This window comes from Anastrepha ludens, chromosome 4 (genome assembly GCF_028408465.1).
Source record: "Anastrepha ludens isolate Willacy chromosome 4, idAnaLude1.1, whole genome shotgun sequence".
Lineage (NCBI taxonomy): Eukaryota > Metazoa > Arthropoda > Insecta > Diptera > Tephritidae > Anastrepha > Anastrepha ludens.
In genome coordinates, this window is record NC_071500.1 from 55,760,061 (window position 1) to 55,774,203 (window position 14,143).

The following is a 14,143-nucleotide window of genomic DNA, read 5'->3' on the forward strand; positions in this document are numbered from 1 at the left end:
AGGAGCTTGAGATGCTGGCCAATAGGAACAACGCCCGAAAATTTTACCAGAAAGTTCGGCGGCTTACAGAAGGTTTTAAGACCGGGGCGTTGTCCTGTAAGAACAAAGACGGCGATCTGGTGACTGACGTACAGAGCAATCTTAAATTATGGAGGGAACACTTCTCGAACCTGTTAAACGGTGACAGCTGCGCATGTCATAGAGAATGTGAAGATCCCGATACCCCAATCGTTGACGACGGAATTGTCGTTCCGTTACCCGACCATGACGAGGTGAGAATAGCAATATCACGGCTAAAGAACAACAAAGCCGCGGGCCCCGACGGACTGCCGGCTGAGCTACTCAAACATGGCGGCGAGGAGCTGGTAAGGTGCATGCATCAGCTCCTATGCAGAATATGGTCGGATGAAAGCATGCCTGCCGATTGGAATTTAAGCGTGCTCTGCCCAATCCATAAGAAGGGCGATCCTGCAATTTGTGCCAATTACCGCGGGATTAATCTTCTAAATATCGCCTATAAGGTTCTAGCGAGCGTATTGTGTGAAAGGCTGAAGCCCACCGTCAACCAACTGATTGGACCTTATCAGTGTGGCTTCAGACCTGGAAAATCTACCATCCACCAAATATTCACAATACGCCAAATCTTGGAAAAGACCCATGAAAGGAGAATCGACACACACCATCTTTTCGTCGACTTCAAAGCTGCATTCGACAGTACGGAAAGGAGTTACTTGTATGCCGCTATGTCTGAATTTGGTATCCCCGCAAAACTAATACGGCTATGTAAGATGACGTTGCTCAACACCAGCAGCGCCGTCAGAATTGGGAAGGACCTCTCCGAGCCGTTTGATACCAAACGAGGTTTCAGACAGGGTGACTCGCTGTCGTGTGACTTCTTTAACCTGATGTTGGAGAGCATCGTACGATCCGCAGAACTTAATCGCTCAGGCACAATTTTTTATAAGAGCGTACAATTGTTGGCATATGCCGATGATATTGACATTATCGGCCTTAACAACCGCGCTGTTAGTTCTGCCTTCTCCAAACTGGATAAAGAGGCAAAGCGAATGGGTTTGGTGGTGAACGAGGACAAAACGAAGTACCTCCTGTCTTCAAACAAACAGTCGGCGCACTCGTGTATCGGCACCCACGTCACTGTTGACAGTTATAATTTTGAGGTTGTAAAAGACTTCGTGTATTTAGGAACCAGCATTAACACCGATAACAATGTCAGCCTTGAAATCCAACGTAGAATCTTGCCACTCTTGCCAACAGTGCTACTTTGGACTAAGTAGGCAATTGAGTAGTAAAGTCCTCTCTCGACGAACAAAACTAACACTCTACAAGGCTGTCATCATGCCCGTCCTAACGTATGGCGCAGAAGCTTGGACGATGACAACATCCGATGAAGCGACGCTTGGAGTGTTCGAGAGAAAGATTCTGCGTAAGATTTTTGGACCTTTGCACGTTGGCAACGGCGAATATCGTAGACGATGGAACGATGAGCTGTATGAGCTTTACGACGACATAGACATAGCGCAGCGAATAAAGATCCAGCGGCTTCGTTGGCTGGGTCATGTCGTCCGAATGGATACAAACGCTCCGGCTTTGAAAGTATTCGATGCGGTACCAGCTGGTGGTAGCAGAGGAAGAGGAAGGCCTCCTCTGCGTTGGAAAGATCAGGTGGAGAAGGACTTGGCTTCACTTGGTGTGTCCAATTGGCGCCGGTTAGCACGAGAAAGAAACGACTGGCGCGCTTTGTTAATCTCGGCCAAAATCGCGTAAGCGGTTATCGCGCCAATTAAGAAGAAGAAGAATGGGAACTGCGCCTAGCGTTCCGACTGTTGCTAACCACCGTTTCCAGTCGCTGCAACGTGAAGGCCGTTAACCCTGGCATTTCCCCGCCGAACAGTTAAAACGTTTACCGTGTTAAACGTTGTTCGGCGAGGTTACTTTCACTTTAACTTTAACTATAACTTTCACTTCGATTGTACAATCAGGAGAAAAAGGACGTGTCAGCCAGCCAACAGGTAATATGTCATAAACTATTAATTATACATAATCTAATAATACATATATGTACAATAATACGTAGGCAACGTATTGCATATATGTATATTTCTATGCACATAACCATATGTATATCTATATATATATATACTGCAATAAACATTGACGAATATATACTGACACTGTGTCTTTCATTTTTATAAAATATTTCATCGGAGCGACCGTGGAGGCCCACATTTCAAACTGCCCATCGCGTCGCATTCCGATCGAGAACAATCGGCATACGCCAACAATTGTACGCTCTTATAAATAATTGTGCCTGAGCGATTAAGTTCTGCGGCTCTTTTAAATTAGTGTCCTAAAATTAGTTGCCTCTTATATATATTAGGTGCAACTGAGCAACGCTACTAAAAACGTATAAGAATCGTTAATAAAAAATAAATTAAAAAATGTGTATGATAAATTTTAGTCTTTAAAAAAATAAAAATTCATTGTAGCCGAACTAAATAAAATTTCAAACGCCAGATGAACCGCTCTGTGCACACATATCTACATACATAATAACTTAAAAGATCTACATTTTAAGACTGTTAATTCATTAACCTCTAACCTAGTTTTTTAATAATTTTTCTTTCTTGTTCATATTTACAGATCACGCCGGTGAACTTGGTTGGGCGTTCACCTTAATCATAGTTTCAATCATATCAGCTCTTATAGGTGCTATTGTAATGGTCATAGTTCTAAGGTGTAGAAGGTGAGTGAGATATTCACATAATGACCACACAAAATATATGTACATGTATATATATTTTTCACTGAAAGCATTTGCCTACAAAAACATATACAAGATTTTTTAGTTGGAAACTCTTAACAACAAACATCAGCAATATTAGTTAATTAAGCCATAAAACGAAAAACTTAAACGGCAAACTTGTCATCACCAGTCGGTACCAGTTTTTAGGTGCCTTTATACATCACCGGAAAAATGGTAGCCATATTATTCAATTACAACAAACAAAAATAAATACATAGACAACCAAGCACTAAGTCAATTAGTCATCTAATATTTTAGCTGGGTTAGCTCTCACAGCAAACCTGCATATTTCTATACATACATATGTACATATGTGCATATGTAAATATGAATATGCACCTGATTGTTTTGTCGCCTGCAGTTATGTGCTAATAATAGGAAGGAAATTAACACTAGTGTTGCGCGCATCAGTGCGGCCGGTGAATGAGATGTTAATTGGTGCAGCGCGCATGACAGCCAAACAGCAATAAAAAAGCTGATGAATACTTGTTGAATTATGAATACGAAAAACAAATGAAACGAAGTGCAGAATGAGGGCGAGCGGAGTTCATTTTTATGATACAAAAGAATTTCGTGTTTGCGTTTGTAATTTGAGTTGGCGCTTGAGCACTTAAATAGAAATATTTACAGTTTTGTTTTTTATTAATCGCTTATTAGCTTTTATTACGCGTTAACTTTATGTAGCTTTTTTGCTTTGAATGCTGTCAAATTAAGTCACGACTATTTAAGGTAAAAGGGAATTTTTTTCATAACACTAATGGCTCGTTAAAATAATTCCAAAACCTCATAAATGAGTTTGAGGCATGCAACCTTTGAAAAAATCGTGCGCTTAACTAGGTTTATTGTCATTTTGATTCTGAATTCCCTCTATATTGTACACAATATGGGTTTAATTACAATATACTGATTTCCATATATTCAAAATTCAAAGCTATAACTCATTTGTGGTCATACGGTGTGAGTAGTCCATTCATCATTCATGGCTAAAGTCCATAAAACATTTGCTCCACTTGTATGTGGGTGGCACAATGCCCCTTCACATTTTTGTAAGCACCGTCGCAGATTTTATATTTTAGTAATGATGCAATTATGGCTCAATTAAAATGTCTGTATGGGCATCAAAATACATTATAATACAACCCAAATTGATTTAAATTGCTTGAAGCTTGACAAATGGCGAGGTGCATGAAATCTGATTTTGGCTAGAGAAATAAAATTGGAAATAAATATACGAAGGCTACAAAAAAATTAAATTGCAACATATTTTCAATACATCCAACGAGTATCAGCGAGTTACTTGCGAGTACGGAGCGCTAAGGTGTGCAAAATTAAGCGCATCTAATATGCAATAAAATTTTTAAACTTTTTTTGCAAATGCCAATAGTGCCAACAAGAAATGATAAACGTTAGGAGTAATTAAAGAACCAATCGCTTATTAGGGAGAGAAAAAATCAGTTTCGCAATATTAATAGCCTGCACAGCAGAGGCGTTACATAGGAGGATGGTTGTATTCGCAAGAACATACAATATTTCCAACCGAAACTTTATTTTATAATTACATTTCATTTCACTTTATTTATATCAGTAGTACACAGTAAGGCTTAGGTCTTTTAATAGTATTTCAATATGTATTATTATTAATGATTTTCAAACCAAAGTTTCTTAGTCTAAATTTTATACCTGTTCATTAACGGATAAATCCATTATACGATATGTAACTTGACAATAATAATAAGATAGGTCTTCGATGAAGGGAAAAGAAAAGGTAGATTAAAAAGAAAGAAAAACGTTGTTATTAGATACTCAAGAGTAGAATTTCATGCGCTAATTCCATGCAATCAATCACTTTTACAGTAATCATTGATTTGTGCCTTGCAGTTAAATCTGTTAAGTACAGCCTTCACAGTGTAGGGGTAATGATTTCCAACTAATCTCACGGATGCCAGGTAATTAAGGGGGGAAGTCCATGTAGAAGCCTCAAAACCGCTCTTTTTTTAAACATATTTTTAAAGGTGATAAAATAAATATATTATTTTGAAGCTTTCACACAACTTTATTTAACCTTTTGAGAGTACACAAAAAATTTTATTAATTTTTTCCCCAAAATGGTGGCTCAGAATCATTTCTTGTCGGCTGCCTACGGCGCGAGGTCCCAAACAGCTCTATTTATTACTCTTAATCTGAAACAAAAAAATTAAATTGGTTTTTTATAACATATTAACGGAAAGGATGAACCAATAAAATTAAAAAACAAGTATAAAATTAATTATAAAATAAGCCTTTGAAAAAAAAAGTCAGAATTTAGGGCTATTTATTGGCATTTTTAACCCCTAAAAAGTAATTTATCAACGCGAAATATCTGAAATTTTAGGTTTATCCTTCCGATAGTAATGTACAGAAAGGCTTAACCAAACTTCAAACAAATCGGTTGATAACTTTATGAGTTACAACACGAGCAGTTTTTAAAAATATAGTTTCGAGGTAAATGAATTCAAAAGTTTGAGGTACAGGAGCGCGCGGACCGTTCTCTACATATTTAATGGGCTATAGAAGCTATAATATTAGAAATTTCCGCTTGAAAATTTCACAGTATATTTTTAAGATATTATACTTTCGAAATATCGAACAAAAAGCGATTTTTTTTTTATTTTATATGGACTTCCCCCTTAATTGTTGGAACAATGAAACTGTTGTGTCTCCAAGACCTTACTGGTGTCAACTTCTCTAACAGATAGGCAGATAACTTGAATATCGTAAGTTTGCACATAAATACGCAATTTCTAGCAGGCAGATAATTTTCAAGACTGAAACCCACTTTCTTGAATTGCCAGGCAAGGTAATATAATATAACTAATTTTATCTTTATAGGGGGCGGTTCATTTATTTAAATCTTTCAAATAGCACGTAGACATCCATTCAGGGGCGAACACAACTGAGTGTATGTTGATTTTTTTTTTTCAATATTTTTTAATAATAAATTTTTTTTAGTATTTAACTATTGAACATTTCTTAACTAAAAGTATATAGGTAAAGCTTTCAAACATTATGCAAAATTTAGAAAAGTTCAAAAAATGTTATCCAAATGTTGAACTTTTAGTTCAACTTTAAGTTTTTAGAAAAGTGTCGGGTACGCAGTTTTTTAGCTTTCTGAATTTTGATAAAATAAAGTGTAATTTTCAAGTGACTGACACATCAGGTTTATTTATAAAAGCTTTTTTTTTGTAGTGACTGCTGTTGCGGGTTTTTCATTCATAAAAACTGAATTTGATTCTATCTAACTATTTGTTGCAAATCATCTTGCGCATTTTCTTCCAGAAGAAATTAATTTTCATATGGAATAAAGTGAAAAATGCGGACAAAAAAAATATTAAAAATCCAAGCAATTTTTTAGCCGCACTTATTTTACTAGAATTCAATGAGCCATGTTCACGCATTTCCGGAGGATTTTCTCATCATATCTTTGTATATATATACTCAATAAAAGTGACTCACGGGACAACGCCGCTTGCGCTTTAATACGACCCCGTTAAAACAACTCGATGGCAGCACTTAGTGGAACGCCGATCTGGGCAGTTTTGGGTGATGCTGTTATAAAAACAACAATCTACCCTGCTTAGTCAACTCATTATTCATATAACTTCCGATTCAAAAGCCCTAAACTATTAATAAGAAAAGATCTGCTTAAATCAAATAACATTCGCTAATATCAAATTGACATTTTTTTTTCAGATATGTGAACCTTAAATTCATATATGACCAAAAAGAAGCTCAAAGACACCGCTGTAGTATTTGAGAACAATAGAAAATTCCTTTTTCAACTTATTACAGAATATGATTTTTAGCCTGATAGCAAACTTCTAGTCCTAGAGATGCTTTTACATTTTAAATTATTTTTTAACTAACCGTCCCCCCTAAACTAATCTCTAAGTTCGCCCGTGAAAATATTATAACTCCCAGCCTCTTCAAGCTTTTGGCAATTCCACAACACGAAGTCAAATTGTGGTACTAAGCATCAAAGTTGATGGCAATGTTGCGCCGATTGAACAAGAAGAAGCACATATACTTGTATGTATGTGCACATAAACAGCCGCAGCTTTAGCTCGAATCAAGAACCTACAACAAACTTTTTCATGGATATTTTTATATGTAAAGCCATCAAACTGGCGCTGCAAATTATTACGACCTTGGGTTAGTAAGCGTGGGACGGCTATGATTGGTCATGTCATAGCAGAAAATTATCAAAATTGTATTGCAAAAAACACAGATTCTTGGGCATATTCTCATGCACTTCTACATGCAGTTTTTATAGAAAGGTTGTTTTTATTTATTTCAAATTGACATATTTAAGACGTTAATTTAGCAGAAATTTTATAAGCACATTCACAAAAGCAATAAAATTACAACGAAATCAGGCTTGCAAGCCACAAGTCACTAAAGTTTGCTGCAGCAACTAATTCTTGTTTGTTTTTAATTTTTGCTCTACAGTCAAAGAATCGGAGGTTAGATTTCGTGATTATAAATTGGAAATCGGTTTTATGCGGAAAAGAGTATATAGCAATATAAAATTGGAAGTGTTCTTAAATTATTTCTTTATAAGAATTCGTTTGCAACTGCCTCCAATTAGCAGCAAATTTATCTGCCCTCTCTCTTTCTTCCTGGCCTCTGCATTCCAATTGTGACCAAAATGTGAGCAAATATCTAAATAAAGTTAAGCATAAATGTTTGAAATAATCAACTCCGGCATATAACTCGGGATATGCGACTTCTGAATATAAAGTGTTTAAAAAAACTCGTCCTTCTCCTTTTAGCCTGTAAAACTTATTTATACTCGAATAACTTGAGACCGAATGAGAAATGGTGGGAGAGTGGTTCTGCTTCTAGTTTCCGATTTAAAGGATTCACTGTCAACAAACATCTTTTAGAAAGTATAAAATGTTCTTTCGAGTTCCAGGAATCTAGTTTGAGTTTAGCGAATCTGTGAGGGCGAGAAAAACACAGATTGCGTCGAACACTTGCTCCAGTATTGCCAAATCTCGTTCTTATAATTCGTTTAATCTCTATCTCAACTTAACAATGTCATGATAACAGTAAACGTAAAGAGTTACATGGGACCAAGTCACAATTTCGTACTCAAGAGCTTGGGTACGCACACTTAATGCTCCTTACGAGTATTTACTTTGTAGCTTCGCGAAAAGTAGATATTTGGATGAACGAAACCGCGTGAAAAATTTAGCAGTTGGGCGAACCAAGCAAATGATAAGCCGCAATACGGCCCTTTTTAAACTCTTGCAACACCCGTACTCGTATTCTTTGGTTTTCGACACACTGTCGAGATTCCGTAGGCTACCGATAACAACTCTTAATATGTTAGCGTTGACAGACGGTGACGTTAATCCGCATTATTGGGGCAGGTAATCTGATTAAAATTGTCGAGTGACAGACGGTTGTCACGCGGATTAATGAAGAGATGTTTTGTTTATTGAACAGTTTTGTCAGGTGAAAGATAGGCCTCAGGAAACAAATGCTGATAATTAGCTACCCTGATACTAAAATATAATTGTTTATTTATCTTACATTGCTATTTATGTTCCGAAATACCAAAACAATTGATGTAATTTCGATCGTGTTAATACAAACTAGCATTGCATCTATACTAAGAACGTAAATGAGAAATCTGGAAAAGTTTACATTCATGAAGGACCGCAATGCCACATTTTGGGAGCATGACGTGGGTAGAATGGAGTTCTGAAGGAGACTTCAGCTTCATAGAATTCCAGAATATTAATGCTATAATGATTGTTTCAGTCTTTCTTGTTCTTCTTTTTAAAAGTTTGATTATTTTTCATTCGAAATAGACAATAACTCTCGATTTTCGACAGTGTTGTTATCGAAAATTCTTCTAATTCGCGTATACTATGGAAATTAAGCCTAGTTGATCTAGTTGATCCGAATTAGTTGAACTAAATTCCTGAGATAGTTCCGAATTAAATCGTTAGTCCCGATTAGTGCCACCATCTCTCTATGCTATTACGCTTTGGGAAACTACATTTTGTCCCAAACGTAGATAATTAAGGTGTGTTAGACTAAAAAATCAAAAAAAATTTTATGGCATATTCTAAAAGTGCATCATCTTAAAAATTATCCATAAATGAAGTGCACGCAAAGCTTTAGGCGCGATTATCTCGAAGTCGCGTTTTTTGAAAATTACCGTCGCGGTGATCATTATTTATCAAAAATAATTTTGACCGATTCGCATAAACTTTTTTTTTAATTATTCAAAGTTACAACCTCATGAATATGAACGGTTCACTTTTTATAAATATTTGCATAGTTGGCTGGAATTAATTTTTTTTTTAATTATTCAACCCCTCAAACATCGTTTTTTTTTTTTTTGGTGCAAAGCGGTTTTCATATCGAGAAAAAAACTTTTTTGGGTAAATAAACCGTTCAAATTCACTAAAAAACCTTTTTCTAAAATAATCATTTAATTTTTTTGATTTCAGTTGAGCTGCTCATGCGCTACCGTGATCACCGCAAGCCTCTTTTAAAAAACGGCACAAGGTATTAACCCCTTAAAGTAACTAAATTTACTCTCATTATATGTAGATCACAACTGTATTTTCAATATTTCTTGACAAATATCTATTCACCCGTAGTGAAGGTAGCGAACTTCGCATTTTCTCTCCTCAAGAAAAGAAATTGATCAAAAATATTTTCCAGTATAGTACTTACATTTTTTTCCTCGCCAGTAACTAGCACATACTTGTATGTATTCAGCACTCTGAAGTGTCGCTTGTGGCTTTAATTGCGAATAATGGCCAATACAGTCGTCGTTTCCAAGCGTGAAGTGGTTTACACACCAGCATACAGACAACAGCAAGCATAAAGAAAAACACTGCTAGAATATTTTAAAGGGTGATGAATTGAGAGGTATCGGACTTTAAATTGAAGTAAAACAACAAAAATTCAAATTGATTGGGCAATCTTTATTATTTTTGTGTAGAGTCATTCGTAACATTTATTTTTTAAAAATAATACCATTCAAAAGTTAGCTGCAACTGCATCGTAAACACCAATTTTGAATGAGTGGACGGAGGACTTGGGTCGGTATCTCGTGAATAAATTTAGTAATGTTGGCTACCAATACCTCAATCGAAGGTGGTTTATGCGGCAAAGCGTTTAGACTTGACATGCCTCACAAATAAAAGTCCAAAGATGTGATATCACACGATCTTGGTGGCCAATCCACTGAGAGATAAATTGTTCACCGACACGACGACGCAGTAAGTCCATGGTTTTACGTGCTGTATGCCGTCGTGTTAGAACCCAATTTTGTGGAGATCTCGAGCTTTCCGGCATAAAAAGTAGTTTATCGTGGCGCGATTGCGCTCGACATTCACTGTTACATTGGCGCCAGTCTCGTCTTTGAAGAAATATGGGCCGGATGTAATAACTGTTCTTGAATGGCTTGGGACTGCTCTTTAGCCCAAATATAGAGGTAACCATTAAGTCAAAAAGTCTTGGTCTTGATCGCTGAGCATTTATAGTTGACCTGAATGCGCGATGAACACTTTTCACAGAGCGTCGATTTACATTTGCACGATTTTCAAAAGTTGTTGAGGTGTAAGTCTTTGCATGATGATATGTCACTGAATACTGAAAAAAATTATGAATTTATCCAATCTGATCACCCTTTATTACCTAACATATATATTGCGTACGGATCTAATATTTCGAAAACCATGGGTTCGATTACGAATTACATGGAGAGTTATAAAGGAAGGATAATATCTGCAATAGAAAACAAATAAAAAAATATAACAATCTATTAATTTTCACGCCAACCCCATTTAATAAGGGGACTTTTAGTGAGTGGTTTTTGAAGTGAAACTTCTTAGGCGTCAATGGACGAACGAGAATGGAGAGTAAAATTTTAAGGTCATGCAACGTTTTGGGCATTTTCGTTCCGCGAGAGAAAAAAAGGTATAACGTACGTAGAAGAAAAGGAGAGAGAGAGCTATATCATATATATATCTGAGAGACACTTTAGGCTATTTTTCCTAAGTTTTTCCTTGTGGTTGTTAATTTCTAGTGAGAAATAACACTGCCTACTTTTTGGTGCTTGTTTGTTGGTGCAAACTTGTAGGAAACATATTTTTGGTGCCTACTTTTTGGCGTTATATTTCCTTGGCGCCTACTGTTTGCGGCGTTTTTTAGTCCCAATTTTTTTGGCGTCTTTTTTTGGTGCCTACCTTTTGGCGCTTATTTCCGTTTCCTGGCTAGTGCTTGTACGTGTTATCCATTCCGCCGTCGGATTTATTGGTATTACCTTGCTGTAATTTGTGCCGTTGCACCGGTCCTGGAATCGCTGCGTTTGTAAGGGTAATAAACGCTCGGAGTAGTGCGCGTTGTTGCCACGGTTTGTGTCCGGCGTTTACCTACACCGGTCGACCCTTCTCCGTTTTTTTGTAAATTTTGTCTATTTGCATTCTCTGCAAATGTTGTGAATTTATTTAGATATATATTCTTTGTCTCCCTCTCTCTCTCATTCTCTCTCTGGCCTCTCCCTCTTTCTTTGTCTGCCTTGAAAGTTTCACTTCTGTACTATGCTACACGCTCTTTTCATAGGGTTTTTTGTGTGTAAAGGGTGAATGTAGACTTATACTGTAATTCTGATGCTCTTATTCAATGATAGTTTAGAGTTTTATTCCAATCAATGCACAGATAAAAATATGTATATTCTATACATAGACATTTTTGTAATATACCTGCCATATTAATATATTAAAAAAAAAGCATATGAATACCGTTCTGAGAACACTTGTAACCTCGAATTACGTGCATTTCCAACTGTATCTTGCAATACTTCTTGTCTACACAGTTGGAGTTACGAATATTTTATTGCTGTTTTTGTAGATTTTTTAATATTGCTATTTTTGTTGTTACATGTAGTTCTAGACGCCAGCATGCAATAATCGTACGATATTTCAATGCTGTCGCAAGAATTGGAGTATCAAATTGTGTTACTACTGGTTAAAAGTGTTGTTGCTGCTATATAGCCAGTTGATGACGTTGGTGCTGCACTGCATATTTTTTACTGTCGTGTGACATATTAAGCACCAAATTAGTCGCAATTACAATGCAATTTAAGTTTAAACAATTTTCAAATATTTATTACATTTGCTCAGCTATATGTATGGTATGTGACTTATATGTATGCAAGTGTACATGTGTGTGTACCCTGCAGAAATATCCACTAGTGCCAAACTGGTTCCGTTATAGTGAATTTAGAACCAATACTAGTTCGCATTTCCTCTCGTCCCATTTAAGATATAAATCAATTTTTCGCAGCGAAGTGCCAATTGCTGCATTTGCATCATTTTTCCTACTGTTTAGAGTTATTACTACAATCGGCAGAACAAATCTAATACATTTTACATCATTTTTCGGTAGTACCAAATCAGTGTTGAATTTGGCGACTTATACAAGAAAAAGATACTTTTTGCGTGTTCGAACCGCTGCCGCTTTAGGTTCACTTATAGGTAGGATTAATCCGAATGCACGACTTCTTTGATATTTGATGGGTTGATAAACACAATTACAGCTCCACCCTCAATGTAGTGCAAATGCGGCTCCGGGAGGAAGTCAAATGAAGAAGGAAGGATTGTTTTAGGGGCAGCATGCATCACATGTTTTTGACATTTTATCCCACTCTTCCCAAATAGCAGGAACAAAGAAAAACCCAGTCGTTTAGTCGTGATAGTCGTTTTATCACGGCTCCTGAGTTTATAAATGCTTAAGGATGTTGGCAATGAGCCCCCATTCTTGCTCGGCTAAGTATAGTTTAACCATGCTTTATATTCTAATTTTATTGTGAAGCACAATAACCTACAATAATAATATTTGCCCTGGATAAACTAGGGAGTGAGCCTTCCTTGTGTTCACTAGAATGATCAGATCCTGTCCAATAAAGGCATTGAACGATGCCACATGTCACCGACAAATCAGTTTCTGAAAAAGATTGCTTATCAGAACTTTCAGGGCTTAAAGGAACTAAGATTTTGAAATGAGTGGATTTTACATCCATATAACGGTATTTTTTAGAGGAGTAGATAGGCATACTACAAGTATAAATATTTATTGAACGCTTCAGAGAATTTACATTTTTATAGAAAGACTTATACGATTATCAAATTCTATAAGGCTTGGAGAGGTTTATGAAGTAGTCTTAGCAGCGGAAGGTCCCCGATTTAGTACTGTTATTTTCAGATAGCACAGCAGCAACACCACTGATCGTAACTACCAGACATACCTCATAGGTACAGCATTGCCCTTCTTTGCGCAAAATTCATGGTAACAAAATGGCTAGTGAACTGACCCGGAATAAATCGATATCTGTAATCGATTGTCATATGCCTCTGAGTTTGAGTAAGAATATGCCATTACTGGTTGCATCTGTAACTGTGTACGACTAGAATGTAGTACGTATCTATTTTGATATTTAACAGAGCTGAGCAACATAAATACCTGGATTTGATGAAGTTTCTAAACTACACAGTTTGGTTGTAATGAAATTAAGAAATTTTGTTCCTTCCTTCATCTTTATATTATACAAGCTTTAACCCGCGGCCCCGGTCGCGAAGGAGTAGTTTTGAGGGATTTAGTATATGTATATAAAAGAATTACAAACAATAATTTCATAGAATTAATGTGGAAAAGTGAAAATATGAATGTATAAAAATTTTTACGTCATTTGGTGTTGTCGTTCCGTAGTGATGCGCGGACAACGTACAGACATTCACCTTTATAGTATAGATTTCAGACTACAGTAATAAAACAACCGGTCCTAAGTGTTAGTTTGAGTTCTAACGCTTGATAATTTTCCAACCAAGATTTTCATCTACCATTTCAGAGGTTATAAGATCGTTTCCCCGTACTTTTTTTTTGCTTGAACCAGCAACATTCTGCATTGGATACGATAGTATAATATGGCACAAAAGAGATATTTGATATAAAACCTGGCACAAATTATTCCATTTAGCATTAAATTTGCACCAGTTCGCAGTTAGCTTTTTAAAGGCTGGTCCAACTGTTACTATAGCAAATCTGCGTCGATAATACGCACATATGCTCGTTTGGCGACATAAACATGCATTAAAAGTATGTATGTGTGTTTATGCGCGCATATCCGCATACAAGTAAGCACCACTTGTGTGTCAAGCCTCATTAATCAATTAATTACGAATATTTACCAAACAGTGACAGGACGAATAAAATGCAAATGCATTCACATAACCGCTACAAGCGACCACAACGACA

The 14,143-nt window shown here is 36.4% G+C and overlaps 1 protein-coding gene across 1 annotated transcript in view; it reads left to right on the forward strand.

Moving 5' to 3' along the window:
* LOC128861836 (uncharacterized) overlaps window positions 1-14,143 on the forward strand; it is a 116,145-nt gene that overhangs the window by 40,123 nt on the left and 61,879 nt on the right. The window contains exon 2 of the mRNA XM_054100210.1: window positions 2,662-2,764. Coding sequence (XP_053956185.1) covers window positions 2,662-2,764 — 103 coding nt within the window. The remainder of the gene's footprint in view (window positions 1-2,661; window positions 2,765-14,143) is intronic.